At 44.1% G+C, this 13,334-nt stretch overlaps 1 protein-coding gene across 1 annotated transcript in view; it reads right to left on the bottom strand.

Annotated features, from left to right (window-relative positions):
- Positions 1-12,270: 12,270 nt before the first annotated feature.
- Positions 12,271-13,334, bottom strand: part of ETHE1 (ETHE1 persulfide dioxygenase) — a 29,966-nt gene continuing 28,902 nt past the window's right edge. Inside the window, exon 7 of the mRNA XM_073601961.1 lies at positions 12,271-12,575. Within this exon, the coding sequence (XP_073458062.1) occupies positions 12,532-12,575 (44 nt within the window). The 3' untranslated portion in view covers positions 12,271-12,531. The remainder of the gene's footprint in view (positions 12,576-13,334) is intronic.

Consider the following 13,334-nt stretch of genomic DNA (forward strand, 5'->3'; position numbering starts at 1 on the left):
CAGGACAATCTTAGAAGAAAACCTGTTATGCCCTGTACACACGATCAGATTTTCCGATGGAGAAAGTGCGATCGGATTGTGTTGTCGGAAATTCCGATCGTGTGTGGGCTCCATCGGACTTTTTCCGTCGGAATTTCCGACACACAAAGTTTGAGAGCAGGATATAATTTTCTAACAACAAAATACGATCCTTTAAATTCCGATCGTGTGTAGACAAATCCGACGCACAAAGTGCCACGCATGCGCCGAATAAATTAAGAGACGAAAGCTATTGGCTATTGCCTCTTAATTTATTCGGCGCATGCGTGGCACTTTGTGCGTCGGATTTGTCTACACACGATCGGAATTTAAAGGATCTATAGTTTATAGTCTTGACATACGTGTTGTACGTCACCGCCTTCAGAACGATCGGATTTTCCAACAACTTTGTGCGACCATGTGTATGCAAGACGGGGGGCGTGGCCAAGATGGCGATCTGAGAGGACGCAGGTTCCAGAGCTCTGCTGGATATTGTTAATTATCCTTTCTCCTGACTGACTTTTTATTGGCAAAAAAATACACTGGTTACTCCGGATGTCCTACAGAACAAGGCACAGGGGGAAAAAACTCTGTTTTCCGCCGTGTGAGGAAGATACACCTCCGGGAGCGGCCTCCCACGTGGCAGTCGGCCCCAGGCATGCTAGGAATATGGCGTCGCAAACGGGCATGGAGGAGCAGACCGCTGAACAGCAGATTGGCTTCCAGGAAGTAATGGCTGCGATAGCTACGTGTCAGGCTGCCCTGACTAACAAGATAGAGGCTGTGCAGCTGGATGTCGGTCTCATCCGACAGGACCTTGACAAGGTACGATCTCGGGTATCGGAAGCGGAACAGCGTGTGGGGCTTGCGGAGGATGCTATTACAAAGCACACAGCGTCGATCCGTACTCTGCAGAGTAGGGTCCGAGCCTTGGAATATAAAGTCGACGACGCGGAAAACAGGAATCGGAGGAATAACCTCCAGATTGTTGGCCTGCCCGAAGGTACGGAGGGGAAAAACCCCACGGTATTTGTTGAGGAACTGCTCAGGGGTCTGTTGCCGGCTGCGCAGTTCTCTCCGTACTTCACAGTGGAGCGTGCACACAGGATCCCCCCTTTTCCGGGACCGCCTGGATCTAACCCTCGCACCCTAATCTTTCGGCTGCTCAACTTCAGGGACCGGGATGAGACTCTCAGGGCAGCTCGCAAGGCGGGGTGAGTTAAAATATCACAATGCCAACCTTATGTTCTTTCCCGATTTCTCACTTGAGACTCAAAAACTCCGTAGATCCTTTGACCAAATCAAAGTGGGGTTGGGGGCGCAGAACATTAAATATAGTATTCTGTTTCCCGCCAAGCTGAGGGTACAAGACAGAGAGACTGTTAAGTTCTTCACAGCGCCCCGGGACGCCGCTGCTTGGTTGGATTTCCTGCCTCCTGTTCCTCAGCGTTAGATGATAAAGGAAACCGGCCTCCGGCTGACCAGATTTCTGTTATTTACTTTGCTTTTTTCCCTTTTCTCATTTTTTATTTTTTGCATTAGCAAGTTTACTGGTCTGTAGAGCTGGCTGTGACATCTTATTTGCATCACTTTGGCTGCACATAAGCCCTAACTATATTTAGATGCCATATGCCATAATGGACTCTATGATGCTTTAGGATCACTCTGAATTTCGGTCGCCTGCACGTATCTACGTTGAAGCAACGTACCGATCTTTTACCCGGGCTTCGCTCCGGGTCTTGAAAATAACTTAACTGCCTATACCACGATTATATGCCCTATTTTGCGCTCAATGTTGATATGGGTGGTCGTCCTGCTGCACTATGAGTGAGACTTGAACAACGCACTTGGAGTAACGATTGCATGGGTCTGCCCTAGATGACATAACAGCAATGCTGCTCACTCTGCCCTACTGTCCAACTCCACTAGTTTCTTCTGGCTTCAGTTATGGGATAAAATATGTCTTGTGGTTCCTCAAACTTGAACGGCGGATGCTAATGAAAAAGGTGTTCACTATATCTATATCACCGTAAGTGAGGGAACTAAAGCATTTGCTCCAAATCCTACTGAGACTGCTTTAGCTGCTGGGTCTTTATCCTTCTGATCTCAGGAGACAACTGAGTTCTGTGACTATGGAAGCCTGGAATTCGTGAGGGGCATATCCTGTGGAATACTTCGGCAGACTCGTGTAGTAATAAATGTGGACTACCTCGTCTACAGCATGTTTTTCTTGAAGTTCGGCTGCGGATTTATGCTTGCGACTAAAGGGTTGGACAATAATTAAGATGCGTGATCCATAATTACCAGCTATATGTTAAAGTCGTTTAGCAACTAAGACATGTACCCCTGGGGTCACCCAGGAGAGAAGTTATGCCAAGTTAACCAGCATCTCTGTTGCTCTGTTAGGTAACACTCCACGCTATAAGTGCTCGCCCTCGATAAAGTATAATGTTGGGGGTTCAGGGTATGATACATCATCAGTTTTGGTGGATGGTGTGGGGAGGGGAGGGGGGGTTTTCTGCCGTTGCAGAAACTTAGGATTGTTAAGTATTTAAGTTCTATAATGGAGTTGCTCATTTGTAGTTGGAGTGTTACTAATTCACACAAGCATTATATGCATAAAAACATATTGTACAACGTCCTTTTAAGCATAAGGGGGATCAAAAGGTTGTTTAACTCTCTACCTCTGGGGGGGTGGTTGGGGATGGGACGTGCGGACCCTGCTCGAATACCTACACACACGAAACAATGGATGAGTTGACTATTATATCCTGGAATGTCAGGGGCCTGAACTCAGCCACAAAGAGGACGCTGGTCTTTAAATATCTGCAGAATTACAACCCTCACATCTGTATCCTCCAGGGGACTCATTTGATGGGCGCACGTATTTTGGGACTCCGGAGGGCATGGGTGGGAACTCATCTCCATTCCACCTATTCTAATTATGCGAGGGGTGTGAGCATTTTCGTCCGCAGGTCCCTTTCCTTGCAAATTTTGGAGGTTAGAACTGACCCGGGGGGTAGATTTGTTATCATTAACGCCTCACTATATGATAGGGGACTGGTGCTGGTGGGCCTTTATCTTCCTCCTCCCGCTGAGGTATCATTGCTAAATGATATCATGCAAATGTGTATGCAAGACAAGTTTGAGCCAACATCCGTCGGAAAAAATCAGATGGATTTTGTTGTTGAAATGTCCGATGTACAGGGCATTAGAGTCTGCAAAAGACTTGACTGGGGAGGAGGTTCATCTTCCAGTAGGACAACGACCCTAAACATACAGCCAGAGCTACAATGGAATGGTTTAGATCAGGGATATGCAATTAGCGGACCTCCAGCTGCTGCAAAACTACAAGTCCCATCATGCTCTGCCTCTGGGTGTCATGCTTGTGGCTGTCAGAGTCTTGCTATGCCTCATGGGACTTGTAGTTCTCCAACAGCTGGAGGTACGCTAATTGCATATCCCTGGTTTAGATCAAAGCATAATCATGTGTTAGAATAGCTCAGTCAAAGTCCAGACCTAAATCCAATTGAGAATCTGTGGCAAGACTTGAAAATTGCTGTTCACAGACGCTCTCCATCCAATCTGACAGAGCTTGAGCTATTTTGCAAAGAAGAATGGGCAAAAATGTCACTCTCTAGTATGGTTGCCACCTCATCCCTTTAAATCCGAACACATATTAATTACACAGGTTCTGTGGCTGATTAAGGTGGTAATTAAACTCACTTGGTGCCTTATCTGCATTTAATTAGCCTCAGAACCTGTGTAATTCAAAGGTGTTCAGGTTTAAAGGGATGAGATGGCAACTCTCTAGATGTGCAAAGCTGGTAGAGACATCCCAAAAAGACTTGCAGCTATAATTGCAGTGAAAGGCGGTTCTACAAAGTATTGACTCAGGGGGGCTGAATACAAATGCACGCCACACTTTTCACATATTTGTAAAAACATTTGAAAACCATTTATCATTTTCCTTCCACTTCACAATTATGTGCCACTTTGTGTTGGTCTATCACATAAAATCCCAATAAAATACATTTACGTTTTTGGTTGTAACATGACAAAATGTGGAAACTTTCAAGGGGTATGAATACTTTTTCAAGGCACTGTATAAAAAAGGACTGTCAAAAAAATAAAACCTCTTTACACCCAAGAAGTGTCTGGCGCCCGATGACTTTTTACCACTTTTGCACCCACCAAGGCCCCCTGACCTTTTGATAGTGTACCACAGTGCCTGACAGCTCCCATAGAGCCCCAAACCTTCCATAGTGGAATGTAGTTCCTCTTAACACACACAGTGCCCACCAACCTCCCACGAGCATCATCCCAGCTGACATAGTAGACAACAGTGCCCCTCAACACCCACACTACCCTGTCTGGATGCAGGCAGTCCGCAACAGCCACCGGCAGGCACACACACCTTGCTCAACCAGCACAGCATGCAATGCCACTGGATGCTGGAGACTGGCTAGTACCGTACAGGAAGAGGTGGGAGTAGTAGATGGTCACTTCCAAGCAGTGAATCAAGAATAAAAATGGCATTCCTAACTCTGTCAGCTCCCATACTCCTACCCTGACAGGGTCCCTTTAAAGACAGTTGGAACTTGACATCATGACTTCAATGTAAAACCATCTCCCTAATGCACAAACCGCAGTCTGCAGTTCTTCATCCCCATAGGGTTGGTACGTCTTGTGGCTGAGCCTAATTGGCAACAGGTGGGCTAATTATTGGCTTGGTTCTTTCAGCTGCTTTTGTAGAGATATTTCTGGAGCTCCTGCCTTTAATTTACAAACTGGACAGATGAAAGTTTCGCTCACATTTGTTAACGTTTTGCAGTGCTGCCTTCAGAAGGAATAAGACTTAAAGTGGAGTTCCACCCAAAAATGGAACTTCCGCTTTAAGGGACGGTGACCCCCTGACATGCCACATTTGGCATGTCATATTTTTTTTGGGGGGGGAGCGGAAACCCTCTTTTTAGAGATTTCCAGCTCCTACTTCCTCCCGAGATCACCTCTCCCCCCCTCCCTCCCGGCAATCATCTGGGACACGTCACAGGTCCAAGATGATTGATCGGCCAGTCACGACGCACCACGCGGCTCATGGGTGCCCGGGTGTGAAGTCACAGCCGGTAGCCCACAGTGACAATGCCGGTGCCGCAGAAAGGAGGGGGAGACCAGCGAGGCTTTGTTCCCCCGCATTGCTGGACCCTGGGACAGGTAAGTGTCCGATTATTAAAAGTCAGCAGCTGCTGACTTGTAATTTTTTTTTTAAAGCGGAACTCCTCTTTAACGGTACTCAGTGGCCAGAAAACCTGAAACTCTGCACTAGAAGTGCACCTTACCTTTGTCATTGCTTAAAGAGGAAGTAAACCCTGCTGGGTTTTACTTCCTCTTTTTTTCCCCTGCAAAGTAAAAGCATAATGGGCTAGTATGCATAGCATACTAGCCCATTATGTGCCACTTACCTGCAAACGAAGCCCGTGCTGTCACCGCTGGTGGCCGCATCCATCTTTGCCCCTCTTCCTTTCCGGGGCCGCGGACTCTGGCTCTGCGACTGGCCGGAGTGGCATGACGTCACTCCTGCACAAGCGCACGGGAGCCGTCAGTCAAGGCACTTGCTAGTGAAGAAACAGCATGGAGGGCTGTTTCTTCACAGCGCAGGCGCTGATGACATTATCGGCGCACTACAAGGTAAATATCTCCTAAACCTTTAGGAGATATTTACAGTACCTATGGGTAATCCTTATTCTAGGCTTACCTATAGGTACAACTTCCGCATTGGGGGTATATCACCATTTTAAAGGGGTTGTAAAGGTTCATTTTTTTTTTTAAATAACAAACATGTCACACTTACCTCCTCTGTGCAAGGGATTTGCATAGAGGGCCCCCCGATCCTCCTCTTCTGGGGTCCCCCAGCTGCGCTCCTGGCTCCTCCTCTTCTCGAGTGCCCCCACGGAAACCGGAATTCCCTGGAGGCACTTGTGCGGGCTCGCTCCCATGTCCTGCTTGACATTGACACAGACAGCGGGACTCGACCCCGCCCCCTGGCTCCTGTGGCACTGGCTTTGATTGACAGCAGTGGGAGCCAATGCTGTCTCCTCCTATGGTAACAGTCTTTAACCATTCCTAACTCGAATGTAACAGTCCTTTCAGCTCCACTACAACTGCCTCTTGTAGTTCTTCAACACTGAATCCCTTGAGCTCCTCCAAGGTTGGCGGTGGTATCCCCTCAAGCATCACCCACGCTTCCCTGCTGGGTCCCTAGCTTGGCACTCCAGATACTTCTCAAGCTTCACCCCTGCTAAGCGGCTAAGTCCCTGGCTTGACTCACAAGGCTGCTCTGCAAGCTTCTCCTCCGTAGGTTGGGTCCCTGACTTGATCGCAGCCTGAAGTTTCCCGATTCTCCACCGTGCCTGTTCGGTGAGAATGTGGTTCCGGTACTTTCTTCAGTTACTCACTGTGGTCCCTGGTAATATGGTGGTTGGTCCCTTTGTGGCAACAGCTTCTCTTCTACCTTCGACCACCGACAGGTTCTCCGGCCGACAGAACTGCAACTTTTGGTCGGACTGCAAGCCGCAGCCCCAACCCTGCGCTACCCTCTTACTTCTGGATAGGCCCTGAACAGCCTGGCAGCCAGATGCCCCCCCGGGGTAGGCCCAATCTCCGACCTAGCAGCCCGGGGCGTACAACACACGTCCACCCAGACAGCCATCCAGATGGCACAGAACACAGATCACCTGACCTCACCTGAATATATAGGTTCTCCCAGCAGGCTGAACTGAAAACCCCTGCCCATTACCTGACCTTGGGTTGCCCTTCTCATATCCAGTACCACAAAGCACCTGGCCACCTAGTGGTAGAAGAGAAAAGTGCAACAAGGCCAAACTTGGGGAGAAATCAATAGATCTCTATCGATCAACCATGATAACTACTCTTGGCAAATACATTTGTGAGGGGCTCTCTAACTAAACCCCAGGGTGTTACACAAACAAAGTCCTGCTTCTCTACCGAGATGGCTACCTCCATGCAGAGACACGGTTGTTGAATTACTGAAACTACAGCGTGCAAAATCTGGTGCAGCTGTGCATGGTAGCCAATCAGCTTCTTAGGCCTGGTTCACACCTATGCATTTTTTTTTTTTTTTTTTTTTTTAATGCTTTTTGCAGAAACGCACTACAGTCCATTTAACATGGTTTCCCATGGGACACGATCACATCTGTGCTTTTTTTCAGCTGCTGCATTTTCGAAAAGGGCCAGCCTAGTTCACACTGGTGCGTCAGGAACACCGCATGTGATTCACACAGGGATCACGCTGCATACCTGTGCACATCACATGCGATGTCTGTGCGATGTATGGCTCATACTGCATCACAACCGCATAAAAATGATGCAGGACACTTTTTTTTTCCCTGCACCTGAATCCCATCGCATGGGTGTTCACACTCATACGATGCGATTTTGGCAGTCGCACTGCATTTTGCAATCTGTTTTCGGATGTCTTTGATCGAACATTGATAGCCGCAGCAGATTGCATGGACTCTGTGTGATGCGGGGTGTGAACCGAGGCTCGGGGACATTTTTAAACGCAAAACGGTTTGTTTTTGGTTCAATTGACTTCAATGGAGAAGCTGCAGAAAAGCATGTAGTGCGTTTTTGCCACAATTTTGCCACGATTTGCATTTTTATTTCTGCCCAACAACAATTTGCCCAAAAAACAACAAAAGCATGAAAAAAAAGCAAAATGCATTAGAAAACACGTGTGCAAAAACGCAAAACGCACTGCTGAAACGGATCAAAAGCAAACTTCATATGTGTAAACCAAGCCTAACTTCAGCTTGTTCAATTAGGGTATGCACAGCTGCACCAGATTTTACACTATCCAGTTTTAGTAAATTGACCACACTGTGCAGAACAAAGCATGATAAATCAGTAATGGGTAAAAAATCAGCTGCAGGAGGACCACTGGTAATATTGGTGATCCTTTGCCCTTTTTCTAGGCACAGTTTTTGCAGCACAGGAGTTATTGCAAACAAATCTTCAAAGGCTTTTTTTTCTAGTGATATCAAGAATAATATTATTATGCTTTTTTTTTTATTTGGGCAAGTTACCACAACACCATTATCCCGGAGTTTTTAAGATCAAAGATACAACTATGTTGGTGTCCCTTGTTCATTTTACATTGTATTTTATAAAATGTAACTGCCTACTCCCAAACTGTCATTTGAAGTAAAACACATAGCTAAGTATTATTCTACACAATTTTTTTATTGTGCATTAAAAAAAATAAAAAATAAAATTAGACATGCTATCTGCCAATAGAACTTAACCAAAAAGTGCATTCTATGCATCCAAAAATATAGAAAATATATCAAATCAAATCATTATTCAACCAAAAAATAAAATGAAAGCCTCATGCATGTGTCCTGCTTCTTAATATAGGGGGTCAACAATGCCAAGAGTTGGTGAAGGCAGGGGTCCGTCATCCGGAGATAATTCCGAAAATCATCTAGATTATTCTCCTGGAGCTCCCGCAGCAAAGGCTTATGACATAATTGGTCACGATTAATAAAGCAACCAATTTTTGGTGCAAGAAATCCTCCTCCTCCTGTTCCTGGACTTGGGTCAAAACAATAACTCCAAGGCCAATAATAAATAACACGTTATCTCCTCTTATTTCGTAACATGTCTGGTTGACATGGCCGTTCAGCCAGCTGTCCCAGTAGAGCACAGGGGTGGGCAACCTCAGCCCTCCAGCTGTGGTGAAACTACACATCCCATCATACCTCTGCCTCTAGGAGTCATGCCTGTGATTTTCAGGGTCTTGCAATGTCTCATGTGACTTGTAGTTTCAAAACAGCTGGAGAGCCGAGGTGGCCTACCCCTGCTGTAGACGGAGTTGATGCTTCTAAGATGTAGCTTTATGCCCTGTCCTGGGGGGGGTGGGGGGGGGGGTGTGGATAAATCACCCAAATCCACTACTAAGCCTAAAGTAGATAATAAACCAACAGAACGGTCTAGCAAAGCAGCACACTTGTGCTCCAGTTAGTGCAGTTTGCATGGTGTAAAACCGACCAAAATAGCCTATGTGTCTATGGTAGGACCCTGAACATCAATAGATGGGGTAAAGGTGTATGGGTAAATAGAACCCAAGACTATACCAAGGACATATATACCACACATCATGTACAGTACCCACAAAATATGCTTTAATTACTGTGCCACAAGTGAGAGTCGTACAGACACATTCATTTTTCATTACAGACACTTTTCTCCACCTCGAATATAGACAATAACACTTTGCCTGGGCCTACCTTGAGAAGAAGTCCATTAAAACAATCAGAGACAAACAGGCAACCAGCAATTGTTGCAACAATATACAGTACTCTTTAGTCAGGAGTATGTATACAATATAGTAGACACATTGCTGGGGTTAGGAGTATGTATACAATATAGTAGACACATTGCTGGGGTCAGGAGTATGTAATGTACAACCCAACATACAGTGTGCAGGGTTCTACAGTATATAAGCTACAGCCCAGCGTATGGATTGCACAGTTTGGGAGTAAATAATGTACAGCCCAGCATGTAGAGTGCAGGGTTCAGGAGTATGTAATGTACATTATTATACACGCTTTAAATAGCGGCAACAGTTTATGTAGCAGTTTACAATGTAGAGGGGGACAGCACAATTACAGTACAGTTCAATACAGAAGGGACAGAAGGGCCCGGCTCGTAGAGCTTACATTCTAAAGGGAGGGGGTGGTACAAAAGGTAATAGATGCGGGGCATGATTTGATGGGGTGGCTCGGGGACAGTTGTTAGGTCGGTGTGGGATAATAGGCTTTCCTGAATAAGTGAGTTTTCAGGGATCTCCTAAAGGTGGACAGGTTAGGGGCTGATCAGATATACTGGGGCAGGGAGTTCCAGAGGGTGGGAGAGGCTCTGGAGAACAAACATTGTCCAGGGTTCTGTAGTATATAATCTACAGCCCAGCATACAAAATGTAGTGGTCAGGAGTATGTAATGTGCAGTTCAGCATACAGAGTGCAGGGGTCACTAGTATGTAATGTACATTCCAACATACAGTGTTCAGGGATCGTGAGTATTTAGGGTATAGTCCAACCTACTGGGTTCAGTGGGCATAAATATGTAACATGCAGCCCAGTGTTCAGCGTATGGCAGTCAGGCGTATGTAACGTACAACTCAACGTAAGGCGGTCAGGAGTATATAGCATAGAACTGGGGTTTATTTACTAAAGCTGGAGAGTGCAAAATCAGGCTCACTTCTGCACAGAAACCAATCAGCTTCTAACTTTGGTTTGTTCAATTAAGCTTTGGCAATAAAACCTGGAAGCCGATTGGTTTCTATGCAGAAGTGAGCCTGATTTTGCACTCTCCAGCCTTAGTAAATAAACTTAATGTAAGGCAGTCAGGAGTATGTAACATACAACTCAATGTAAGGCAGTCAGGAGTATGTAACATACAACTCAATGTAAGGCAGTCGGGAGTATGTAACATACAACTCAATGTAAGGCACATTATATTATATTATATATGCACACACACACACACACTGACCACTTTATTAAGTACGCCTGTTCAAATGCTTGGTAACACAAATTGCTAATCAGCCAATCACATGGCAGCAACTCAATGCATTTAGGCATCTAGACGTGGTGAAGACGACTCGCTGAAGTTCAAACCAAGAATGAGAATAGGGAAGAAAGGGGATTTAAGTGACTTTGAACGTGGCATGGTTGTTGGTGCCAGACGGGCTGGTCTGAGTATTTCAAAAACTGCTGATCTACTGGGATTTTCACACACAACCATCTCTTGTGTGTGAATGATCTAAAAAAGAGAAAATATACAGTGAGCGGCAGTTGTGTGGAGGAAAATGCCTTGCTGAGGTCAGAGGAGAATGGACAGACTGGTTGCAGATGATAGAAAGTCAACAGTAACTCAAATAACCACTTGTTACAACCAAGGTATGCAGAATACCATCTTTGAATGCACAACACATCGAACTGTGAAGCAGATGGGCTACAGTAGCAGAAGACCACACCGGGTGCCCCTCCTGTCAGCTAAGAACAGGAAACTGAGGCTACAATTTGCACAGACTCACCATAATTGGACAACAGAAAATTGGAGAAATGTTGTCTGGTCTGATGAGTCACTCTGTGACATTCAGATGGTCGGGTCAGAATTTGGTGTAAACACCATGAAAGAATGGATCCACCCTTCCTTGTATCACCGGTTCATGCTGGTGGTGGTGTAATGGTGTGGGGGATATTTTCTTGGCACACTTTGGGCTGATTAGTACCAACTGAGCATCTTTTAATCACCACGGCCTACCTGAGTATTGTTGCTGACCATGTCCATCCCTTTATGACTACAGTGTACCCATCTTCTGATGGGTCCTTCCAGCAGGATAATGCACCATGTCACAAAGCTCAAATCATCTCACCACTGGACAATGAGGTCCCTGTACTCCAATGGCCTCCACAGTCACCACATCTCATCCAATAGAGCACCTTTTGGATGTGGTGGAACGGGAGATTCGCATCATGGATGTGCAGTAACTGCGTGATGTTATGTCATGTTATGTCACTATATTTATATCTCTCCCCCCCCCCCATTTTTTTTTACCTATACTTGTACATTAATATAGACATGTGCAATTCCTTTCGTTACGAATTAGTTTGAGGAATTTCGACAAATTTGTTAATTCGGAAATATCCGAATGAACGAAAACACGTTTAATGAATATTCGTAAATTCGAAAATAGGAATGAAAATTAAAAAATCTGAAAAAAAACCTAATAATGAACTATTACTAACTATTAAATTATAGGTATTGGAATTTCCTTCCAAATTTGGAATGGAACGTAACAAAATAATAATAATAATAACAATAATAAATAATAATATTATTATTAATAAAAAAATATTATTTTTTTTTATTTATTTTTTAATTATTTCCGTTCCATTTGTTTAGATGCGACATTCGTTATTTTGGATAATTTGTATTTGTTACGTTCACCTACAGCCACATTTAAATAGTTAGTTATTACTAGTTAGCAATTATTTGGAATTTTCAATTATTTGGATAATTTACAAATTTCGATCAGAACGAATGACCCGAAAAACGAAAAAATTCAATAAAATGAAAATGAAAGAATTTTTCGGCAGTGCACAATATCTACTCTAATGACCCAATTACAACAAGAATGATAAAAGAAAACAAATGACATAAAAGTGGTTATATATCCTTTTTACTGGGAAAAATAATCATTTACAAATATATACAAAAAGGTTCAGCTATGAAAATGATCCATTAAGAATGAGGCATTTCGATAAAACAGTATTCTCAATTTTTCCTCGCAGTAAAAGCAGAGTGACAACGCTCAGTTTATCTTTATTCAAATCCACCAACTCATAGAAGAACATTCAATAAAAAAGACACCACAATGAATTGAATTGCATCGGCCCGCTAATCCTCAGGTCTGTGATGACATCATTAATCCTGGATGCCGCATTTCAGATTGGCTGGGACGGCAACATCTGGAAAAAAAAAAAAAAAAAAAGAAAAAAAAAAAAAAGGAACATATGATAAAGTATACATACAAAAAAGAGTAAAGTTAAGAGGAATTCCGGAAGAATCAGTCACATACACAACTGTAATTTATGAGTTTGCTCTATCACTTAGCAAGTAGTCTCATCATGCCACCTTGTGGTGAACAAGTGTCACTACAATACAGCACAACCTTAGCACAATAGTCAAAGACAGGTGGCGATTACGTCTATTACTACTTGTCATGCTCACCAAAGTTGCTTCATTTAGGACTATCTAATTAAGCCATTACTGAGTCCCAGTCTTCACACACCGGAGTTTCTCTAAGATCTTAGCCTCATATACTCCATTTTCTTGGCTGCGTTTAAAAATAAAAACTATTTCGTTTTTTTTAAGACTTCACAAGTTTATAAACATATTCCTGCACACCGCTGCCTAAAAACAGTGTTTGGGCATACAGGTTTTTTTTTTTTTTTTTTTTAAACTGATGTAAATGCAGCCCATTGTTTTCAATATGCCTGTACACACAAGTACAGTGGGGACGGAAAGTATTCAGACCCCCTTACATTTTTCACTCTTTGTTATATTGCAGCCATTTGGTAAAATCATTTAAGTTCATTTTTTTTCCCTCATTAATGTACACACAGCACCCCATATTGACAGAAAAACACAGAATTGTTGACATTTTTGCAGATTTATTAAAAAAGAAAAACTGAAATATCACATGGTCCTAAGTATTCAGACCCTTT

The sequence above is a fragment of the Aquarana catesbeiana genome, linkage group LG10 (assembly GCF_042186555.1).
Source record: "Aquarana catesbeiana isolate 2022-GZ linkage group LG10, ASM4218655v1, whole genome shotgun sequence".
NCBI lineage: Eukaryota > Metazoa > Chordata > Amphibia > Anura > Ranidae > Aquarana > Aquarana catesbeiana.